General features: G+C 37.5%; 1 protein-coding gene across 4 annotated transcripts; it reads right to left on the bottom strand.

Moving 5' to 3' along the window:
- Positions 1–645: 645 nt before the first annotated feature.
- Positions 646–22,746, bottom strand: DAW1 (dynein assembly factor with WD repeats 1). Of its 4 annotated transcripts, XM_074590091.1 has the most exons (14): positions 22,664–22,745; positions 21,329–21,401; positions 19,943–20,087; positions 16,799–16,857; positions 16,193–16,315; positions 14,604–14,703; positions 11,883–11,990; positions 10,731–10,837; positions 7,324–7,426; positions 6,814–6,928; positions 5,660–5,736; positions 3,522–3,684; positions 2,791–2,866; positions 2,158–2,661 (listed from the first exon to the last, which is right to left on the bottom strand). In XM_074590091.1, exons 1-13 carry the CDS (start codon positions 22,701–22,703, stop codon positions 2,832–2,834), a joined length of 1,248 nt encoding a protein of 415 aa, XP_074446192.1. In that variant the 5' UTR covers positions 22,704–22,745; the 3' UTR covers positions 2,158–2,661; positions 2,791–2,831. The 4 variants fall into 4 exon arrangements, with proteins under 4 accessions (XP_074446191.1, XP_074446193.1, XP_074446190.1 ...); XM_074590090.1 differs by having other exon boundaries at positions 646–2,866; positions 22,664–22,746; XM_074590092.1 differs by having other exon boundaries at positions 646–2,866; positions 11,883–11,966; positions 22,664–22,726.
- Positions 22,747–23,466: the final 720 nt, after the last annotated feature.

The following is a 23,466-nucleotide window of genomic DNA, read 5'->3' as shown; positions in this document are numbered from 1 at the left end:
AGCTTCGGCCGAAAATTAGACAGTGAAGTGCAGCAAACTGCAAAAATATAACCAAGCAGGATATAGTTCATATCCTTTCACAAACTACCCAGCAAATGCAAGTGATCGCATGGAAGGAGCCAAAAAAGAAATTCTCACAAAATGCCACTTTTAAAACATGAGTGGATATGAGTATTATTATCATCTGTTCAGAAAATAATTTGAATCTTAAGAGATACCAAAAGCATGCATCAAGAGTCCAAGTATGCACCACATGCTTTCACGGAGATCCGTGTCTGTGTCTTGCAAAAACCTGTTCTGTCCTGAGGAAGCTACACGGTCCAAGCTACAGGCTGCTTTCCCAGAAAAACAAACTCGTGTATTCCCAGAGATACATACTGGAAGGATGCAGAGGTCTAAAGGCCAGAAACAACACAGCAAATACGATTTCCACTGTGACAGGCCTCACTGAAGCACACTTCAGGAGTCTCCGGAGGGAACCCTTTTCAATAAGGTGACAGCAAACCAAGTTTGCTGGCATTTCAGGATATTGAAAGCCACATCCCACTCCAACCACCCAGTGATTAAAGCGGCAGCTCGGAGAGCATAAGGTATGCAGAAGCCAAATGTTTTTATAAGATTAAAAAGGCACCAGACAATAGAGTTAGAGCAGACACATACGCTATTTCGGTTTCAGGCACTGAAGTGGAATTAAGAGAAAGGGATCAAGCTGCTACCAGAGACATATTTTAGGATGATACATCTGTACAATGCACTTTTAACGTACATCTTTACAACTTATTAAATCTACCTACGGGTAAACCAAGGCGCAGAGCACCTAACATCAAAGCATTCATATGATGGTACCTAGGGTACTATTGAAGTTCTCACAAGGCGCCAAGTCAACACAATTTTCATCAGCACTGTGAATCGCACCAGATGTGAATGTATTTCACATTTGAGCAGGAAACCTGGATAACTTAGCCCGAAAAACAATTCTACTCACTCAGTGAATCTAGGGAGAGTCAGAAATAGAGCCCAGATGGCCTCCCAGTCCAACGCTCGGTCTACAAAACCTCGACTCGCTCACAATTTCACATAAAAATAGGACAATAGCTCAAAGCCAAAAGCTACTACAGATGTTCGATTCACTGAGTCACTAGCATGGTATAAGAGAAAAATCATAAAGGAAAAGGCAACAGAAAATAACTCATCCTGAAAGATTCAGAAAAAAAAAAAAAATACTTCCTAATCACAGTCCAAAGATTTTTTTTCACTTTCTGATGGTTACACAGCAAGTCAAATTTCAGTTTTTAACAACATAACAGTATTTGTACACATTTCATTATATTAGTTTTCCTCCAATTTTGTCAGCTGGAAATCCCCCATGTCACACCTATAAGCACAGGTGCGAAGCGATCTAGAGACACTGGGCAATTCTAAAGTAACACAGAACCACACTGCCCTTCCTGCCCCTTTTAATTCCGAATTACTGAGACACACTTTCAATATCCTAAGCCTTTGCACAAGACAACAGGAAACACCACAAGCATTACAGTAACATTAATATCAGCCACTTTGCCTACTGGTAAAGGTTTAATTTTAAATGATCTGCAGCACACTGCTCCCACAACACGACACTGCTTGAAACAACCAGGATATTTGCCAAGTGACGACAGGCACTTTTGTTTCTTCGTTTACACACAAGGATGCTGGCAAGCCCTCACTGAGAATGCATCCGCATTAGTAACTTCCTATTCAATTTAACAACATTTAGAAGTCAAGTCCATAACCACCTAGAGATGTATTATATAAAAAAAATACCTTCAAGTTCATTCTCTGCTGCACTCTTCCTTTTTTCTTTCAGTCAACACACACACACTGTGTTCAATCCTACCCTCTTTGCCTCTCCATCCTTCTTCCAAGGCAGCCAGAAGGGACCAGTCAGCTCTGCTCCTTCACTGCTCCCCTACAAAGAGCAACTGTGCTTCCAGGTGCTCTGCTAGGCAGTGGGGAGAGCTCTGCACAGGTGAAACCTGTTGGCAATTGCTGGTGAGAGATGAGGCTGGGCCAGAGCTCTTTGTACAGTGGTAAAGAACTTGCGGGAGCTCCTCATCCACTTCTCAGTTTCTGTCATCATCCTTACAAGTGGGACCGTGTATTACAAGTAGCAAAACTGGCGTTTTAATTCAATACTTTATTACACAACAAAAAAATACAAAAGTACTCAGAGCAAGCGCATAACACCACCCCTTTCACACCTGAGGGTATTATAATGCTGTATTTTTTTTATTAAAAGGGTTACAGGTTAAAAATTACACGCAAAGAAATAGAGTCATTCTACTGAATTCATTCACACTAATGATGATTCCTCTCAGGTGACTGGGATAACAGAGCCAGATCTTCTTGGTAGTACCAGTAAAGAGGCAACATGCACAGATTGAAATACAAGAAAACATTCCGTTAAAACATAAGGAAAAAAAATCCCAACTCTTTTTACTGTGAGAGTGATCAAACACTAAGCAGGTTGCCCAAAGAAACTGTGGAGTCTCTGTCCTTGGAGATATTCAAAACCATGTCAGTCGTGGGCAGCCTGCTTGGTTGACAGTGCTTTAGCAGGGGCGTCGTACTAGACGATCTCCAGAGGTCCCTTCCAACTTCTACTGTTCTGTGATTCCACATCTACCAGACATCAGCAAAGTCAAAGCTATCAAAATCTAGGTAACTTTTCTACTTCAACAAAACTGAAGGCGAACAGAGGGTAAAATAAATCAGATCTGAAAGACTGAGTTTATTGACTGTGAAACTCACAAAGTAGGCATATCCCAAACCGGATCGTTCCTTCTCTTCAGTCAGTGCCATATTCTACAGGTGTTATCCTTGCTCCCTAGTAATAAACACACATTGTGAAGGAATCATTTACCTGTATCACACAATTTATCCAATTTTGTTAACACTGACATCAACAATCAACCCAGAATGCCGAGGAGCTAGAGAAGTATTTTCCTGTCCACAACGAGCAAGAGACAGCAGGACCTACAGCAATATTTTTATCTGAGAACAACTCCATCCCATATTTTGGTAGTTAGTCAAAAGATGGAAGCAATCACAAGTACTCTATTCACACCTTTTCCCACTCCCATGACTTTTTGTCTGAAATGAAGGAAACTTGAACAGAGCTCAGTGCCAAATACACGAGAGCTGTGCTCCCATTTAAAAAACTTTGCCTTTTGCTCATCCAGACCTCCCCTGCTGCAATGCATTGTGAGAAAAGGGCTTAGTCACGGGTCAGGTGTTAGTATATGCCCACAGGAGAGATGGTAGGGTATGCCCTTGCCTTTATACAAATTTGTTCATTGCCATATGCACTTAAACCTCAGTTCAAAAGTGAGTTTTTAGCTTTTCTTGACTATATTTTAAGTCACTGCTGGTACATGTATTTGGGATATGGCCTCAGGAAACTTCTCAGACTCTTATTTTGTTTACCATAACAAGATTTCAAATGTCTCTCAAAAAAAAAGGAAAAAAAATATATTAGTTACCTGTAATGATTATATCACCCTTGTAATTGAAAGCACAGGAGAATATCTCATCAGTATGACCCTCTAATATCTGAAGGCAGTGTCCAGTAGCAGCATCCCAGAGTCGAGCTGTTTTATCAGAACTGGCTGTTAGTATACGATTGCCTTTAGGGTTGAAACATACCTTTAAAAAAATGTAGAAAAGAGTTATATTACTTAGCAAGTCAATATACCTGGAAAATGAAGTTCCAACCTAGTGATTAAAAGATGAAAAGAGGGACCAGCAACTCTTGCATTCAGCTTTTCAGCTAAAATTAAGGACAGTAGTCCACTAGAGTCACCCCAGCAAACTTCCATGGCTGAAAACTTTGTGTATGTACAAAGGTCTATATACAATGACCTTACTATAGGATCAAGACTTCAGAATATTATCCAGCAAAATCACAATTGCTCTACAACCGTAACAACTTTATTTAAATGTTATCATTATTCCAATGTAACATTTATAGAAATTTCAGAGTTCTACATTAAATAACATACATGTCTGTAATATCAAAACTTCCACTGAAGGCAACTTACTTTGTAGTATGTCTTCATATTTGTTAAACATTCATTGCCAAAATTGCATGCATTTCCAAATAATCTGATATATTTTTATAGCATTAACCAGACAATACCAGCTTTATTATATAATGCAAAATTGCTTAATTACTGAGGGCAAAATGCCCCTTCTCCAGAAATCTGATTTCCAAGTCATAACCTTCCCAAGTGATCACAGCTACACAGAACATCTGCAGAAACAGACTGACTTTTCAACATGCTCCTGGATGAGCAGATTCTCACTTCCAGCAAAGAAATCGTTCCAGCACTAAGGACCCTGGCAGAAGCTGTCCCTAACCTACCCACATGTCAGCATGGGTTCAGGCTGCGTTCCTCCGTGCACCTACACCGAGTGGGAAATATTGCAGTGAGTATATTAGTGAGGAAAGACCAGCCCTTCTGACCTTGATATTCTCTCAGCAGAGTGATTATAATAGCCTTCTCAATACAACGAAAGCACCAGAGTTTTGTTCACTAAGAATCGTCCTAGTTTCAAAATATTAATATTCCAATTACAAAATACATCAAACAAAAGCAGCACAGACTTATCATACCAGCCTGGAAGCTAGTGAAAACTATCCATTTGAAAGAATGATGAGAAGGTGCAAGCATTAAATAACAAAGTTTGAAAAATATGTACAATTTTGGAAGTAACTAAATGTATTTGGAACTGAACTTTGTCATTCAAAATTGAGCCAGACAAGACTTCCAGCAAAGTACACGAGCACACTCCTCATGACCAAGTGATGTGTGAAACAGGCTTTATACTTCCAAGTCTCTTACACACTTTTGAAAATAAGACCTTCCATATATTTTGCCACAGAAATACGCTTTTTCTGTTCCATTCCATAAATTGGGTGTGCAGACAAATGAGAAAGAGTAAAGAGGAGCAGACCTGGGAGAAGCAAGGAATGAGGGTGATGGTAAAAACCTCAGAGGCAATAGCCCTAAGATGTCCTCAAGAGACTAAAAAAACTTGTGCATGCTCTGTCAGAGAATCTGGGGATTCCAAGGACTTAATAACACAAGTACAATTTAGGAGAGGTCAGACAGAAGCTGTATTAACTATAATCGCAGTGAGAGAACATTTGGACAGCATCTCCCTCTCTGCTCCCTGTTCTCTGCCAAGTCATTGCAGAGACCTGACCTGTACAGTGTTTCAGAAAAAGGAAAGAGGTAAAGAAAAACAATCATTTCAATGTTAATAAAGCCAGGTATCCCTGGGAGGGATGAACTTCTTAAGTAGCTTGCTAACTGTCACAATTCTAAGGAATCAAATAGTAAAGAATATGACAATATGGAGAGATGGCTCTTGGTGGAGCACACCCAGTATTATCGTATCTCAGAAGTGGGAGTTGGAAACAACCATTGACTGATAGCTTTTAGTTGAAAGGAATGTTCTTTTAGTAAAGATAACTTCTTAGCCAGACCTCTCAATCTTAAATATCAACGATTTTACCACAACATTCTTTAACAGTATCCCTGTGCCATGGAATAACTGGTGGATTGGATGTCACATGTAATCGAATAAGAAAAGGTGCAAACCACAAACAACTTACCTTTGAAATTTCACCTCCATGCCCTTCTAGCTTTGCAATGCACTCTTTTGTTTCTGCATTATAGACTCTTGCTGATCCTGTTGTAGTAGATTAGGAGCCATTTGTGATTGTTATGCTTAAGCATGCATTTCAATAAGAACATTTTAATAAGGTTGGAAGGGCCTCATCCTCAGGATTTCAAAAGAAATAGAAGACAATCATAACAGAGTTTCCCCCAAAGATAAAGTATGTCAAAAAGGATCTGTAATCTGGTTGGAAAAGGTTGGCTTCTTAATGGTTTCTGCTGTAAAACTTCTAAAATGTGAATACAAATGTCCACATAGAACACGGACCACTGAAGTCTTTAATTTCAGAATGCATGTACGATATATTCAGAAAGCTTTCATTATATTTCAGATATTCATTCTATTTAATGAACTATTAATTATGTTTTATAAACTATTGTTTACATCTCAGGAAACTTTTTACATTGTCTTATGTCTAAATTTGGCAACTACAGCAAATCAGATCCAAATAGTGTCTCCCATCCAGTCTGGTATCCCGTTTCCGGAAGTGCAAATCAAAACACTTAAGTATGTAAAAATAATATGGTATGTCTTTATGCACTATAATATAACACTGTGCAGGTGAATACAAAAAACTACTTATTCTGCTTCCTAAAAAAATAATAAGCTTGCAAAATTGCCACATACCAATAACAAAATTGCTTCTTTCACTGCCTCTTTACTGTGTGTTCTCTTGCTGTGCATTTGGAAAGCCTAGTTGCAAATCCACCATTAAAATTCCAACTACCTTTTTCATTTAAGCCTAAATTTGAGCCACTCAAATCAAACTTCACTCAAAAACTACTTATCTAAGCATTTAAAATGCATTTCCACCCACAAGTGAAATATTTCCCTGCAAATTTGAAGTTAAAAGGGAAAGACTGGTTGAGTTGATTAAAGTGTGAAAAATAAGAAAATTTTCTCTGGGGAAAACTTCTTAAGTTTAATGCCAAACTTTCTATAATGCAACAAACATTGCTTGATCTATAGTTTGGAGTCACGATAATCCTCTTTCATCAAGCTACATTCAAAGCAAAACCAACAGAAAAGGACGAAGGTGTTTTATGCTACTATTGCAATCCTTACAGCAGTCCCAGTCACTTCACCCACCGTCAGCAGAGGCAGTTGCAATACGTTGGCCAGCATAATCAAAGCAGACATCCAGTATTTCATCACTGTGACCTGTTAACGTTGCTATATGTGTCCCAGTCATAGCATTCCACAGCTGCATAGATAAATAAGGGTGATATTTTTGCTTATTTTGACGAATTTACTTGATAAATATCTAGTTGATCCATAAAGCAACTTGTATAAACCCTTTCTGATGTCTGACAACGCATTAACACAAAACCTGGATATAAATCAATAGAGTCATTGTTTAGTCAGTTTAATGAAGTTCTGTATATTTTTTTATTTCAGTGTATTGATTAAACGAGCCTTAAAACTTTTATTGTTATTTAACTGGACTTCACTGAAATGAATAAGCTTATAGCTTCTGCATTTAGTTGTAAATTCTTTAACGAATTACATGTACTAGTTTAAAATAATGCTCTTTCATTTACAAAAGATATATATTTATATATCAAGTAGCTGTATTCAGTACCTAGTCAACTTTCCTACCATGCATGTTTTGTCCATTGATCCAGTGACAATGAGAGAACAGTCCCAGTTGAACTGTGCACTGCTAATCTCTCCTCGGTGATCTATTAAGGTATGTAACATCCTACAAAAAAGAGAATTTACATTTTTAGTGTGCATTTTGATATACGCATATAAATTATAAGTAAGTTTGTAAAATGGTATAGTTAAGGTGTCAAGTCTTCACCATTTTATCCATTAAAGCAATTAAATGGAGTGGTACAGCTCATTTATGATTCTAGTACTACATCAATTCCATTTTTTATCTTTGAGACAGAAAGGCAGTAAGGAATAAAATGGAAACGCCCTCCCTTCTCTTCCAAAAACATTTTAGTGAATGTATTTCCACTGAAATGTGATAACTTCCCAGTGCCAGAGACAGATTTCTTGTATTCTTCTACATACAAAGCACAAAGCGCAAGTTTTTCCACATTTCTCTCCCATTATCCTACTTCAACGAACTGTAAACAGTGCATCTTTAAAGCTCCATATAATCTAAACCATTTATAAAATCCACTGAAGATCAGATGGAACTTAATCAGGTACTAAATGTGATCATGTTCCCAAGTAACAGGCAGATGACGGCCTAAATGAAATATGATTTCTAATCCTCATTAATCCTAAACTTCTTGCTGCACGAGACTGGCAATACTAGTTCCATTAAATTCTTCAGCTTTAGCTGAATAGAGAGGGTACAATTAGCCATTATTGCTTCCTATGAGTTAATGGCCTATAAGGCAATGAACCCTGAAAATGATTAATCGCCATACATATATTAAAGGATTATTAAATTAGGTTATTATCACAATGCTAATATGACTGTATCATTAGTAGAAAACTGCTTGAACTAATGGATAAACTAATGACTAGAAAAACAACTAAATGAGTTTAAGTGACTGAAGTGTTTTTATTCATCGCATAAGATATGTAAGGGTAGCTAAATTAATATATATGCTAAATGAACAGCAAAGCAAATCTCCTAGGCAATTGAATTTTCTATTTGTTTATGATAACAAAAACTTGATTAAACTTGTGTCATTTTATAGAATTCTACTATTACTTGCCTTTTACTTTCTAACAATATGAGGCATGCACCATTGTAATTGTGTAGACCTTTTTACAGTAAAACCAAAAATCAACAAGCAGAAAACAACAGTAGGAAACTTAATTTTGTGAACATATTATTTGGCCATAGAAACTGCTGTTACTGTAATACCTAATACCCAAAATAACTAATAATGGAAAAAGTTTTAATGTACAATCTAAAGACTTGAATTTCCAAATTTCACAAAGACAGTCCAGGCTTCAAGCTTCAACGTAAATATCTGGTCAATAAGCAGAATAAATAGCAAAGTATGGGACATCTCACAGAAACCACTATCTATCAGACAAACAATTAGAAAGAACACAGAAAACAGACTTGTGAAATGCCATGAAAAAATTCCATTTAAATTATTTTTAAAAATAATAATAGAAAAAAATCAGCTTCAGTCATAATAATACTTCTTTAGCTTTCAGTTTCCAGTGAAACTTAATATATGGATGCTCTAATATTTGCACTAGAATTACAAATAAGAAGCCGTCTCTCTCTCAGCATCTTGGTGTCCACAACTCCTGACCCCAGTTACAGGCTGTTGATTTGTCACATGAAACTGAAGACACCTTCAGCTGAACTGTAGCTGACCGTACCTGCCATGGAGAAATTATTGATGAAATACAGACCTATATTCCAAAAGCATGTCCTGTGTTGTGTGTGCGTGTCCCCCTCCCGTTTTTTTGTTGTGTGGTTGTTTTGGGTTTTTTATAAATTTAACATTTTATGAAGAAAGCCTTCTTGAACATTCTTGAGATTTCTTGTCCCTGCATCAACTTCCCTCAGGACAATTCTGGATACCTACCCAGAATAAAACTGAGGAACACAGTCACCCATCGGTCAGCCAGCAAAATTAAAAGAAACTTCAAGTTGTAACTCAGATTTGGAAAGCAGTGTTTCTCATGTATTTCATATGGTGAAAGATGGGCATGCACAACCTCACCTACAAGATTTTTGCAAATCTACCTGAACCTGTATACAGCAAAGTATGATTTGCTCACAGTATTTCTGACTGCAACTTTTCATTATTACTAAATATATACATCCCCAACTGCCATCTAAAAGGCTGAATGCTGGCTCTGGCACAATTCTGTTGCCCACTAGCCAATCACTAGAGCTGCCAGTGTTTAAACAAGAATTTTCTCCTTCATATTCCACTTCCTGGTATTGACCCTGACATGAAGTCCACATTCATTTCTTAGAAAAAAAGAATGCAACATGAAAATCCCAAGACTGAATTTGCTGCAGGCTCAGACAAGAAGCTGGAAGAAGAAACTGTTTTCAAACAAAAAATATTTGCAAGAACACCAGGCTGAATGAAGTTGAATCCAAAGGTCTAGTTTGCTGAGTGAGTGCCTCCTAAGTATTTCCATGCCAAACATTAAAATTCTGGTGTTGAATAAGCTCAAAGCTTACAGGATCAAGCCGTAAATGATGTACTATGTACTATGTATACTTTTTTTTTAAATCACATGATTACTCTCATTTTGAAGTGATACGCATTGTTTATTACCCCAAGATATCACTATACACACACTTCCTTTTATATAGACATTTCAGAGATATTCCCCTTGCTGTCACAAAAAGAAAAAAGACATGACCTCTGAGAATGTAACAAAATGGTTTTCTTCATAAATTACTTTGTCAGTCACCAGGGCAATCATTTTATTATTCCACTTATACTGAGTTTCCAGTTGAAAAAACAAGTGAATTTGTCAGGATAATACAACAAGTTCATATTTAGCTACTAAATTATTATTTGTTGGCATCATAATCAAGACATTCTGTTCTCTGTAGTCAGAGGGGCCAAATTTTCTCCTCTATAAATTTATACTGACTTAAAGGATTGTGGAAAGGAAAACAGACCCTCTATAGTTTTTAAAGACAATGTGACCAGGCTACTTTTCTATGACATAAAATATACTTTCTTTCTACTTAAACAGCCTGTTCCATCTAGAAACTATAGACACCTTCCAAACCATGAGTTTCCATGTTGGTAAAATATTTTCCTGTTTGAAGATTTCATCAGCAACAAACACAAGATCTGTCCATTCTGTCTGCCTCCTCAGTGCTCATAAGATGGAAATTTAGGAAAAAAAAACATACAAAAGCACTTCATGAGCAGCATTCCTTTTCAGAAGAACAAAGAGAACAGGAGTAACAAATGATAAGATGAAGGAACGTATACTCTAAATGAAGCCAAAACACAAGGTCTGTAATTTGTAGCTCAACATTGTCTCTTTCACTTGTCATGAAAACATGCAATGTAAAATTATATTTATTAGTACTTTAGTACCTGCCAGTGCCAACATCCCACACTGCTACTGTATGGTCAAAGGAGCCAGTGATAATCCTGTCTCCGGTGGTGTTGAAAGACAATGCAATAATTTCTGCTGAGTGCCCCTGAGAGAATTTTAAAAAAGGAGTATGAGAACGCAAATTATAACTTTTCCATTAATGTAGTTTAATATGTAGCTTTTTTTCCAGCAGTATAATCCTTCTATAACCCTTCAATATATCATTTACTGTCTTGTCCAATATATCACAGCTTTTGCAGAAAGATATACTGGACTGTGGAATAGTCAATATCCCAATAACTGAAAGAAATCAGGCACATCACTTAAGCAATGAACAATTGTTCAGTGATGTCATCAGTGTATATTTCCCATATTTGATTTAAACAGAATCATATTTGTTCATCAATACATACTGAAACCAGATGATTCATTTTACAGTAAACTACAGTACAGCTTGTCATTGGTGTTGGTGGAGAGGGTTGGAAAAATTAATGTGCACATACTTATAAGCTAAAAGTTCACACATTCTACTGCTCTTTGCTCTGTTCGGGGCTCTAAGGAAGATAAAGTCAAGGAGGATAAAATGCCTTCCTCACTCTATAGGCCACATACACCAAAGGAAGCTTATGCGCTACCTGTTATTTAGGATTTATGCACGAGAAATGCATTGAAACAGCACAGGCCAGTCTGAACCTGTATAATCCCAGTAAGCCACGTAGAGCAGAGAGACATCACAATCTAGAGGTAAGTGGATGTATGTTGTCTGCTGATGCTTACAAGAAGAAGATCCATACAGATGTAGTGTTTGACATTAATGTTCTCAGAGTTCTTTTATGTTAATGCAGAAGTGGTCATAATTTACAGTATAGCAACCTGTTTTAATGAGCGATGGAAGGCATTCTGATCTATAGCAGTAATGTTATTGAAATGAGAAATTCTGCCTTTTGATAAATAGGACTTCTTATAAAATACCATAGCTCTATCATTCCCTTCAAGTTTTCTTAATCTGTTTTAACTGCAGTCACTGTGGGACCACCTGGTAAAAGAAACTCAGCAAGTTTTGAAATCATTGGAACGGTTATACTGTTATTTGTCTCAGAAAACTAAGAAAGCAAGGAACATTTTTAAAACCGTAAGGAAGGCAAACATACACTTAGAGTGACTACTTCTTCGCCTTTCTCGATATCCCATAATTTGGCAGTGGTATCCATGCTTCCAGTTGCCACCAATGTGCTCTGAAGATTAAATGATAAACATACCTATAGCAAGAAACATTGGATGGAAAAAGTGGGAGAGTGTTTATATACATTTTCTCAAAAACAATGGGTCAGGATTAATATTTTTTTTAAAAAAAAGACAAAAGTCTGACAATATTTTATGCAGAGTTCTTCCAACAGCTCACTAGAAGAGCAATAAATCCTTATCACATAGCTCTGGATGACTACTCAAATCAATTGGACTGATTGGCTGCTTTGCAATGGTAATGCATTAAAAAGACTTACTGGAAGATTTCCTGCATTGTTTTCTGAGCCTGGATTAAAATTCACTATTTAGGTGCTTCATTTTGTGTCACAGGGAGCAACTATTTAGTTCTGAAAGTTTTAATGAAAAGCAAGCCTGAAGCAGTCTGTTAATTTATTAACAGTGCATAGTTAACTGGCAGAGAACTATGTATTCAGTATCAGTATCTTTAATACAAAGATAAACTTACGCAATCTTAATAAACAGCTACAAATATCTAAACCACCTCCTCTAACTCCAAGAAGTTTTAATCACACACACTTTCACACTCTTGCACGCACACTCACTCATCCTCTCTCAGGGGATGAGTGGGATACAAGCGCATCCCCATTTCCTAGCAGTATGTGTTCCCCTACTCACACACACCTGCCCTAGGAGACGTGAGCGCTTTAGCTTTAGTTGAACCCACGCCACTTCCTACAACTTGCTGATCCACACACCAGAGAGAAGGCATCCAAATTCACATATGCACGTCTCATGGGGGTGGGGCGATGGACAATTTGGCCCTTTTTGTTGAACCCCGTACTGACAATTCACTAGTCAGATGAAGACTCCTCATGGTGTCTCCAAAAGGAAGGTTACACTCTCGGGTCTAGGCAGAGATTGTGATGCCCTCGGTGACTTCTGGAAGCACCAGAGCAGGTTGTGACAACTTCCAGACTAATATATCCCCCACCCTGTTATAAATTATCTTGATTCTTTCATCTTTTTCTACTTCTTTCCTTTTCTTTCTTCAAAATTCTACTTCTTTATTTCAAAATTCTCTTTGAGATTCTCCAGTTACTGTTCAATCTGCCTGACAGTCCTCCCTAACACTATCATTTGGTAGGCTTCCTCTTTAACTTGATCAGTTTGGGGCAAAGACCCTCCAGACAGTTTTGTGTACCCCCAAACACACTTTGTACACTCATACTCTTTACAGGTGTCATTATCTAGGTCATTTGCTGAGGGCATTGCCACAACATCATATTTATTTATGAAAAAGCAAGAACAAAAGCTCAACAACTTCCTTAATTAATTTTTCACATTAGAAAATCATGTAGTCATTTTCCCATTTTCTGTAATTATTCAATATGACTGTTCTCCTAATAAAGAATAGGAGGTGCCATGTAAAGAGGAAAACAGTAGCTAGGGTCACTGGTGCATTTTCATTATGTCCACTTCTTTCTTTTTCTCTCTTTTTTTTTTTTTTTTATACTGAATAATTATGAACATGCCCTTGCCAGCAAAGTATCATATGCAATAATGGCCTTTCAGAAACTAGTCTCATTCAGAGAAACACATCATCTTCTGCTGGCTATTATATTCTACTAATTACTTGCTAGCACAATTCATAACACTTTGGGTCTAATCTAATGCCTCCAGAAGTCAGAAGAAATTGACAGGCCTTTAAATATTTAGCCAACTGATTTGCAGCAGCAAAATCACTGCAGCCTGTCTCAATAAGCAAACGCATTCTCCAGTGTAAGAGGTAACTGTTTTGAATTATCCAGAGAATCAAAAAACCACTAAAACCAAGGTCACATTCCACCAAGGTAAACTACCATCCACCAAACACACCAGCTATAGGCCTCACAATCTACAAATTAAATTCCAAATGTTTCCAGAAATGCTTTATTGAATAATGATTGTATAGCTATTTCTGTTAAAAAATATATTCTGCATTGACATTAAGAGTTTCAGTGGATTTGCCCTGATCTTTTAAATCGGAATGCTGTGTATCAAGATATTCACTAATGCTAAGAGGGATCTCAGTGCACTGGAAAGGAAACTAACCATTTTTAAGCTAAAATTATTTTCATTTCATATATCTTTGACATTTCAGCATCCCACATATTCCCAGCTAATACGCTTAGAATTTCAGAAATTCCGTCTTCTATGGCTCCAGTTGGCCCTGTATGTGAAGTACAGATCTACATGTGAAAGACAGCAATACAAGCAATGACGTTCTTGTGTATTTAGTTCTGCAAATACGAGACACAATGCAAGATACCTAGAAAAAAATTAGATGCATAAACAAATCAAGGAACAGATATATGCAGTAAATTGAAAATTCCGATTGTTATGGTGTTTTTCAAAAATGTTTTCACATTTAGCAAACAAGTGAAATTGGAACAAACTAAAAATAAAAATATAATTTCAAACTGTATACAATGTTTTATTCTATTTCTTAAGAACTGTCAGAGTATTTTTTCTTGTAGTGCGGAAACATTCACAATATCTGAATGTGTGAACAGACGCAATAGAATAGCTGCCCCTTCCAGTCTCAGCTCACAGGGACTTGGAACGCACAGTCATCAGTGATGGAATAAGAAAACAAAAAGGAATACGAAGTGTCCATCGGTACTCACTATTTCTGCACTATGTCCTCTGAAAGTATGATAACATTTTCCTGTTTCTGTACTCCACAGTTTGCAGGTTTTATCAAAAGATCCAGTGGCAATCTTGTCACTAAATGGAAAAAATCCTGACATTTTTATTTAGAAAAAAAACTCTGACCTCAAAGACAGTAAAACTCACAGAAACAATACCCAGCTGTTGAATTTTTCATTCATTTTGGTGCATTCTGCTGCACTATAAGATACTGAAGCAGGATTTCACAAACAGAAGTTACATTAGTAGAAAAAATTAGCAGACATAATTAGTTTTTCAAAGAGCTGCTGTGCCTATTAGCACAGAACTGTTCATAACTGATGACTAATCTACATTAGGGATGAAGTTATCTGCTGGACTTCCAGATGTATTTAAAAGTTATGTCATTTTGTCAGATAGCACCTGTTTATCAACAGTTACAAACTCCTTTTATAAGCAGTTTACCCAAATTTCAGAGGTCGAACTCCACTCCCACCAAAGTCAGTGGAAGTGTTGTGATCAACTGCAGTTAGAGCAAGACTGAAGTGAGGTACCCAGAAAATGTAGCAAAGGACACTGTATCGAAATCTAAAGATGAGCAGAAAAAAAAAAAGTTCTTTTATACTGAACTTTAAATAATGTAGCTCAGGGTTCTCACCAAGCTTTCGCTTGCTATATATCACTTCTCCACTTTAATGTTACAGTCTAGTTATTGATCTTTGCACAGGTATTTGTCATACATTACTTTCTTCACAGTACATAAAAATCTCATTAATTGGTTACTTTAAAATAGTTAAGAATAATAGCAGAATATAAGACATTGACGTAGCAGGTTCTAGGTTAGATAAAGTCTTTTCATCTAGAAGGAAATGATGATGCTCCGAATAATGTAAGAAAAAGTCTGTAACTATTATTTTCTGATGTTGATTGTGTATTGCTTAACTGATAAATCCAGCATCTGACAGTGAAAGAAGTAATGTGATTCAATATAAAAATAGGAATTAATTTTTCCTATTTTGCAGGGAAGCAAAACAGTTTACTTATACACGACAGCTTCCTCAAGAAGCAAATGACAACGAAACTTCGGTAGCTAACGTGTAATTCCCTTCACCTACCATGTGGCAATTCTAACCTAGGGCAAACAGTTATTGCAGAAAACAAAAGATGCATAGATTCATATTTGACATTCATACAGCGGCACCCTGTGGATTTTATAATAATTACTCAACAGCTATGACACTTCTAAATTCTGTCCTAAATAATAATGAATGTGCCACACCAAATGGAGAAACCCACTTTTATTATGACAGAAACGTTCTTTCTCCTTAACTGCAGCAACACAAGATGTAGTAAGTACTTATATTTCACATCATATACAAATTATAGCAGAAAACACGCTTGAGTGTATCTCTCATAAAAATAATATACAGTGCTGTTCCATGGTGATTATACTTGAACTTTACAAATTCAGAATTTTAACCCTTTCAATTTGAGATAATATATTTGATGTTAAAGTCTGAGTAACAGTTCTGTATTTGCAAAATACATGATTAGCAATTATGATGTATCCCAGAGAAAATATATTTACCCATAGGGATTATTGAAAGCTATTGCATAGACAACATTTCCGTGTCCCTCCAGCGTACGTAGCTCTTCTCCTGATGCAGTATCCCATACTTTGCAGGTTCTGTCATAGCTTCCAGTGATAAAGCTAAAGGAAAGAGAAATTAATTTCTGAATACAGTAAATATCTTACTGGTCCTGGTGCATAGTCAAATGAGTTATTTCCACAGATTTCAGTTAGCACTGTCTCAGACCCTAAATATCTTCTTTCTTTCAAAAAAACAGATTAATGACCATAGAGATTCCTTTTCTGTTTTTTTTTTAAACTGTTACTCACAAAAAAAATTGTTTCTAATCTTTAATGTATTTCAACTAGAAAGCAAGCTGTTGCTTTCAAGACATGAAGAAAAAATGATTTGGCATGTGCCCACAGTTGAATCAATTTACATGAAATTCCACTACAGTGAAAGTCCCAAATGAATTTATGTCAAAGATGCTTAGAAGTAACACAGCTGAATTCTTTGAATTCTTTTTGCAGCAAGATAAGAGCACTGAAATTCCCTTACAATTTAATTTACAAATACAAAACTTCAATTAGTGATTATGTACTTTGACTTTGAAAACAACTTACCGGGAACCCGATTTGTTAAATGCTACATTAGTCAGTGGCAATATATGTGCTCTAAGTACCTGAAACAGAAGCAAGGGAAGGAAGAAGAAAACAACATTTGATGAAAATTAAAAAAAAGAACCAATAACAATTGCTTAAAATATTCACTAGGTTAATATTTTCTTCTCCTCCTGTCAGAGTAGCAGTTACAGCTGCAATACATTAATCTCTAACTAAAAAAATCTCCCATGCCTCAACAGGTTATCACTGTAAGGTATTATATAGTATTGATTTGAAATTTATATTTTACTTGAATGAACTGTCTTTTCCCCCATGTTTGCTTTTTCTCCACCTTCTCTGAGACCAGCAAAGTAACCCTAGACCAGAGATGAAAAACAAATGAGTGAGGAGATCACGTCTGGTGAGATCACTGATGAAAGCAATCCCAACTAATACTAAGCCTTATATAGTGAATGAAGAGATCCAGCTGAATTGAGTATTTTGAGTCTTTTAGGTTATGGGATGCTTTCAGCTAGTATATGATTTTGTTTTCAAAAACATGAAGAACAGAAACAAGATACATCTACGTCCTGTGAGGTCATGACAAAAAAGGCATGCAGAACCATAAAAAAGATAGTTATCAAGACAAAATTCAAAGAGGGAATTTCAAATTTGATGTCTGCCTGTATTGTGTAGGTTATGGAGGTGACTCTTTCTAACATTGCTTCTACGGTCCTTTAAAATCAGACAGTATATATGTTTAATGTAAATTATCTCATAGCCATAATAATAGTAAGGTTTATTAAACATAGGTGAAAATGGTTTCAGATACTGCCAATGAAATTAAGTGTGCTGTGATACTTTGAAAATGACAAAAGAACAAATAATAATCTGGTTTGTGTTTGAATAAGGTGGCTACTGTATATCAGGGTTTGCATTTGAACAACTTTCACCTATTACAAGCTGGCTTCTGCTTGAGTCTAAAGCATAATAAAATCATATCCTGGAAAATCACAGCAACTGCTGACAGTGAAGTAAAGGGATGTTAAAAATACAGCAGTGGTCCACTAGGTCTTCTTCACAGCGTAAGAATGAAGAAGAAATGATTTATGAGCAACGCGATTTAATCACTGACATATTACCAGAGCTTCAACTTTTTGTTCTTAACTTTAGCTTTCTCAGCTGTCTGTCTCCAAAAGAAAAACGAAAGGAGCTCAGAGATCATCTACTCAGAAGAGCAGGGACTGATAAAATGGAAATAACAATGGTCAAGTGAAGGACTGAGAGAGAGAGAGAAAAAACATATTTAATGTTAGAGAAACAGCAATTTCTGTTCTCTCCAGAAAGTAAGACAAGTTGTACTTTCAGTTACAGCAGTGGGAATGACAAAAATATTTTGCTTTTTTTTTTTTTTTAAACAGCCACAGAATACAAATATCTACACATGAGAATGGATAATCATGGAAGTTTATGGAAATTTGACCCATGACATTTTTAGGGCTCCATGCAGGCAGCTCTGAACAACAAACATGTTTAACCATTATGAAAAAAGGGAGGAAAATGAGATGGGTTTATGTGCAATTTCAGATCATGGGACTAATTCTGTTCTTCCAATGCCCAGTGCTGCAGTTGCTTCATCCACAGAACTCTAAGCCAGCAAGAATTGCTTGTGCAAATGATACAATAATCAAACCCTAAGGCAAAATTTAAAAAATGTACCTCAGTTCTGCAAAATCTGCTACAGCAGTCCCTTAGATAAAAATCTGCAAATCACTACAGTATACCATTTCTATGCATTAGTTTAAAACCTGAGAAATTGTTACAAAAGCTTGTTTCTCTGTAGGGTACCTAACACAGCACTGTCACCCCAATTACTGGAAATAACAAAAAGATGGGTTTATACACTCATTTAAGATTATGCTCCAGTGCAACAGGAAAAAATATTCCTTTCCAAACAATGCAAACACATTTAAAAAAAAAAAAATTCTCGCTTCCACCCACCTCTTATATTTTATTAGCATCTCAGTAGCTTTAAATGGAACTGAAACATAAAACAAGTTAATTTCAGACACTTCTGACTACTCTTCAGTGAAGGAAATAAGCCAGCACTGATTGGATTTGCCTGCCTCTAGTACTTCAAAATTCAGAAGCTCAAATGTGGCACTATAACCAACAAAGAACAAATACTTTATTTACACTGAAATTTAAACAAATATTTGATGATTTCCCAGACTCTGCGATGAACAAACAATTTTAAAAGCTTGTGAAACGCAAGGCATTTTCTCAGTTGAGAGCATACCTTAAAACGGAACATAAACTTTTTAAATTTAAAATGCCTTATTACATAGCTCTGTTTTCAAGGTTAAATACACAGATCTTTGCAGAATTCACCCAAATGTGTAATGTTGGTCAAAAGAATCGAAGTTATGTCTAGCAACATGTAAGGGGTTTTTTTTAGCCAAACAAACCAACACAAAACTTCTTCCTTTCCTCTAAATGTACGGTAACAATAACATAGGACTGACCAGCAATTTTTAACAGCTACACATTGCCATCTGCTGACACAGTAAAGATACAACACTTAATTATTTCAGATTGCAACATACAATCTCTGGAAGTAATTTTATTTTTATTTCCACAATGAAATACAAGTAAACCTATTCCTTTCTGACAGACTGAATCCTGGATTTGAAGCCCTGAAAGGTCTCTCTAATCATTGTTTTTAAAAAGCTTACTCATTTAAAATAAATTTTTAAATTACTGTCTGTAAACTGAAGATGAGCCTTTTCCCAGCAGATAATTTACTTGGGATCGATTTGCAGGTTTTGTTTAAACGTAACTACGGGTGTTGCTTGTCCCCCAGGCCTTATTTAACAAACGAGAATTCTTTCTCTCCATCCAAAACACACCCTTGTCCATAAGCCTGCGTAAACAGTGTCTCGGAACAGTTACACCTCCCAGACTTTTCGGGGAATTCCTGGCCGACATAACCAGTCCAGACTCAGTCACTCTAAGCAGTGCAGAGGTGATTGAAAAGAGCCAAGAAATTGGCCATAAAGTCCAAATTTTGCTCTCATGCATAATATGCAGCAGTTAAAACATACTCGCAACACCAGAACTGAAACCCCCCAAAATGCCCCAAATTATTTTAAAGATGTCTCTGACCTTAAAAAGATAGAATTTGTGATCCTCTTTTTCCTCTAGCTTCTCTTGCAATCTTCGTACTAAATGTATGATGTGTTCCTTACATGAAGCTGTGATGAGAGGTTCTCCTTTTCCAATTTCTTCTACTAAGGCTATGGCATCTGTGCTAATTGGGGGTGGGGGGCGTGTGTAAAAAAAACAACCAAACAAACAAAATCCATCACCCAAAAACCAAAATCCACCATATTTCATCCTCTGTCAATAATTATGAATATAAACCCAAGAATATTATTTACTTGCAGAGAAACTGAAGTAAGCAATTAAATTATATGCATTTATCTCATTCTGTAATGGCTTAAAGAAATATGGATAAAGCACTGGTGCATAAATTACATGTAGCAGTACTAAAGCTAAATAACTTCTTAAGTCAACATTCTCATTACAACAAATTTGTCCTATTCCTCACAAGGAATACATATAGGAGTTTCAGATTGGTGCATTCCAACTGTCTGAAAGCCAGCGGCAGATAATTTGAGTATCATCCTCCACATAGCAAGTCTTACTTGCTTCCTCATGAAGTGACCTCTGCCTTCTATCTTACCGAAAGATATCCTTATCAAACTTAAATCTAAACTTGACTTTGAAATACATTGTATTTTTTATTCTTCAGTTAGGCCAACCCCTGATTTTTAGATATATCAAGCTCCTGCAAATTCTCTCATCATCGGTAGGATACTAGAAAATCAGATTATGCACTCTTACTTATTCTTTCAAAGAAGCCAACTGCAATTAGGTTTGAAACAAAGGAAACCAGAAAGCTTCCATTACTTGCAACAGAAGCAAATACTTAGTTTCTCCACACAAATACGTGAGAGGGAATCACCTACTTGCCTATCTTACACTGCCTTACCTATGGTTGTTATGAGGATTAATTCACTAACAGGAGAGATCTGAACTGATGCCTAGTTGTTACTTTCAGTGATTTCAACAGAGGTCCTTTAAACCAACGTAACAGGGGGCTGAGTTAGACCCACTGTTTGAAAATGTTCTGAAGACCAGTAACACTATTACAGGACCTAAGAATTAACTGTCATTCATCACAATGTTAAGCGCTGTATATTTCTGCTGGCTTTGTACAGGCATCTTGATAATCATAACTCTATAAACAAAAAGAGGCTTCACCTCTGAACAGAAAATCATGATGGTAATATTCAGCTGGAATGCAAGATTCTGTATTTAAAATAGTAGGAGAATGATTTGACTGTGTTATTTTTTTTCTTAGTGCGTACTTTAGTGAACAAAGACATAGGTGACCTCAATTATATTTAAAACAATCAAATAGAGTTGTATATGAGCATGCTACAAAACGGCAGAGAGTGCTTTTATCTGAAATAATATCATACTTACTCAGGTCGAAGATCAAGTAGATCTATAGATCTGGTCTTTGGCTCACCACCTTGTACATATTCCAGAATAATTCCTTTAAAAAAAAAATAATAAGAAGGTCTTAATTAGGTACCTGGGATTTTATAACAGGCACTGTAGACAGCGATGCTTCCGCTTTTATTGCTCCACTGACTTCAGCAGACCTACTACCAGTTCTTGGAACTGGAACGAGTTTGTCTGTTCTTGCTGAGAGTTAGCAGGGTGATGAACAACTCCGATGTGTTTATACAATAAAAGATATTAAACATTATTGTTTATGACCCATTTTCTGTTCTGGAAATGAACATACTCTTTTTTCCCCAACTTTCTCCATTATTTCATCAGCCCTATTTTCAAAGAAGCTGTCCTGAAGACACTTGTTGTAGTTTGGTGTTCCAAGAAGCCTGGAAAATATGTTTTACAAAACCTGTTCTATTTATTTCAGTGTTTGCAAAGGCCTGTGTGCAGTAATGTATAGAAAATCATAACACGCTTTCCATTTCTAGGTATGCTCTGGCATCTCTGCACCTTCTACTGAGCTGAAGCATTAAAATGTTTAACCGCATTGCTTCCTGTTTTGAAACAGTTGTTAAAGAGTTCTGCTGCTCCTTGGTTTTCTGCGGGAAAGGATGCTTTAGATGAATTTCTATCTCATTTTGCATTTTTCCAAGTCCATAAGAAAAGTTATTAAGTTGAAAGGAAGATCCGATATTACAATACACTTCCTGAGCTGGCCATCTCCGTCATGTTTCACTTCTTAAAATTCATTAAATCTCCTGACTGAGTTCATGATAAACGATGAAGGCAGCTCAGCAGCACAGCTTTCCAAAGCATGGTTCTGCTCAGAAAATTCACAGCACAGAGAAAGAAAAAATAAGAAATGTGGCAACTTTTTGCTAATCAGACCTCTTGACAACACATGTATGTTGTTTTTGGTGCCAACTACCGCCACTTTTGACCTTGTAAAACTCCTTACAGCAATGCAAATAAGACCGCCTTGATTTCGCAATGGTAATTCATTAATTACAGCCCTGATGAGCTGGAAGTCCCTCCACCGACCGCAGATGCCAAAATACCCGCACCTGAAGCCAACCCAGCGCCATCCACCAGCTTACTTCTGTCCTAGCCCATGACAGAGGTGAGGAAAACGCCCATTACAGGAGACCCCCACCACCATCACCACCACCACCCCCCCGCACACACCCCGCGCCTCCCTCACAGGGGCGGCCGCCCAACGGCGATCCCCACGCCTGGCCCCAGCCCCACCGAGCCGGCACGGCCCCTGAACAGGGCAGTGAACCGTCCTGGCCTCCCCACCCGGCGGGTAGTAGCGCAGCAGCAGCCGCCTCAGCTTCATCCTCCTCCTCCTCCGGGCTTCGTCCCGTTCCCATAGCAACGCCCCAACAGCGCCTCCGCGCATGCGCCCTGCCCTCAGGCGGGAAGGCCCGGGCGCCGCTTCGGGCCTGGGTGGGGTATGGCGGTGCTTCTTCAAGCCCCTGGGGCCGGGCTTTTGGCATCCACACAGATGGAGGGGCATGGTGGGGAGCCGGTGTGAAGCCGGTGTGGAGCACTGAGCACCGGCCCTGGTGGCTGCGCGGCCGAGGCAGGAGGAGGACACGGCTGCGCAGCCGAGGCCTAGGCCTCGGCTGCGCAGCCGTGTCCTCCTCCTGCCTCGGCCGCGCAGCTGAGGCCTCCTGTGCGTAGGCATATAGTTATCCCCGCTGAATTTTATCATCCTTTCACTTAGTATTGCAAGGCTTCTCTGCAGTTTCCACAGTCGGCTCGTCTCGGCTACCTGAATGCCGACAGCTAGAACGGCTCGCCCTGTATAATTCATGCAGAGCTGGCATGGTCTTCTGATCTATGGCGCAGAAAGGGAAGCAGGAGACCTTCAAAGGGCGGAGTGCACTAAAAAATTATAAAATTCGGAGTGCTAAAGAGCCAGGGGTAACGGCATAATAAATATATGAAAGCTACCTGAAAAGCACATAGTCACTTAATGACTAAGGCAAAGATTAAAAAGAAAAGAGAGAACCTAATCAGCTTAATTTTTTTTAAAAGAAACTCAGGACAGAGACACGAGTATGAAAATGCTCTTTCATCAAAGAGAAGAAAGAATC

Source organism: Larus michahellis, chromosome 6 (genome assembly GCF_964199755.1).
Source record: "Larus michahellis chromosome 6, bLarMic1.1, whole genome shotgun sequence".
In the NCBI taxonomy this organism is placed as follows: domain Eukaryota; kingdom Metazoa; phylum Chordata; class Aves; order Charadriiformes; family Laridae; genus Larus; species Larus michahellis.
This window is presented reverse-complemented; position numbering and strand designations above follow the sequence as displayed.

Bases quoted from the DNA above. Each gene is read 5' to 3' on its own strand.
- DAW1 (XM_074590089.1), bottom strand. From the start codon at position 22,703: ATGAAGCTGAGGCGGCTGCTGCTGCGCTACTACCCGCCGGGTGGGGAG. The intron at 14,704-16,192 runs GTAAATATATTT...TTTTCCATTTAG, and splicing joins GCTTTCAATAATCCCTATGG to TGACAAGATTGCCACTGGAT. The intron at 10,838-11,882 runs GTATGTTTGCCT...AAATTCTCTCAG, and splicing joins AAGAAGTAGTCACTCTAAGT to GGGCACTCAGCAGAAATTAT.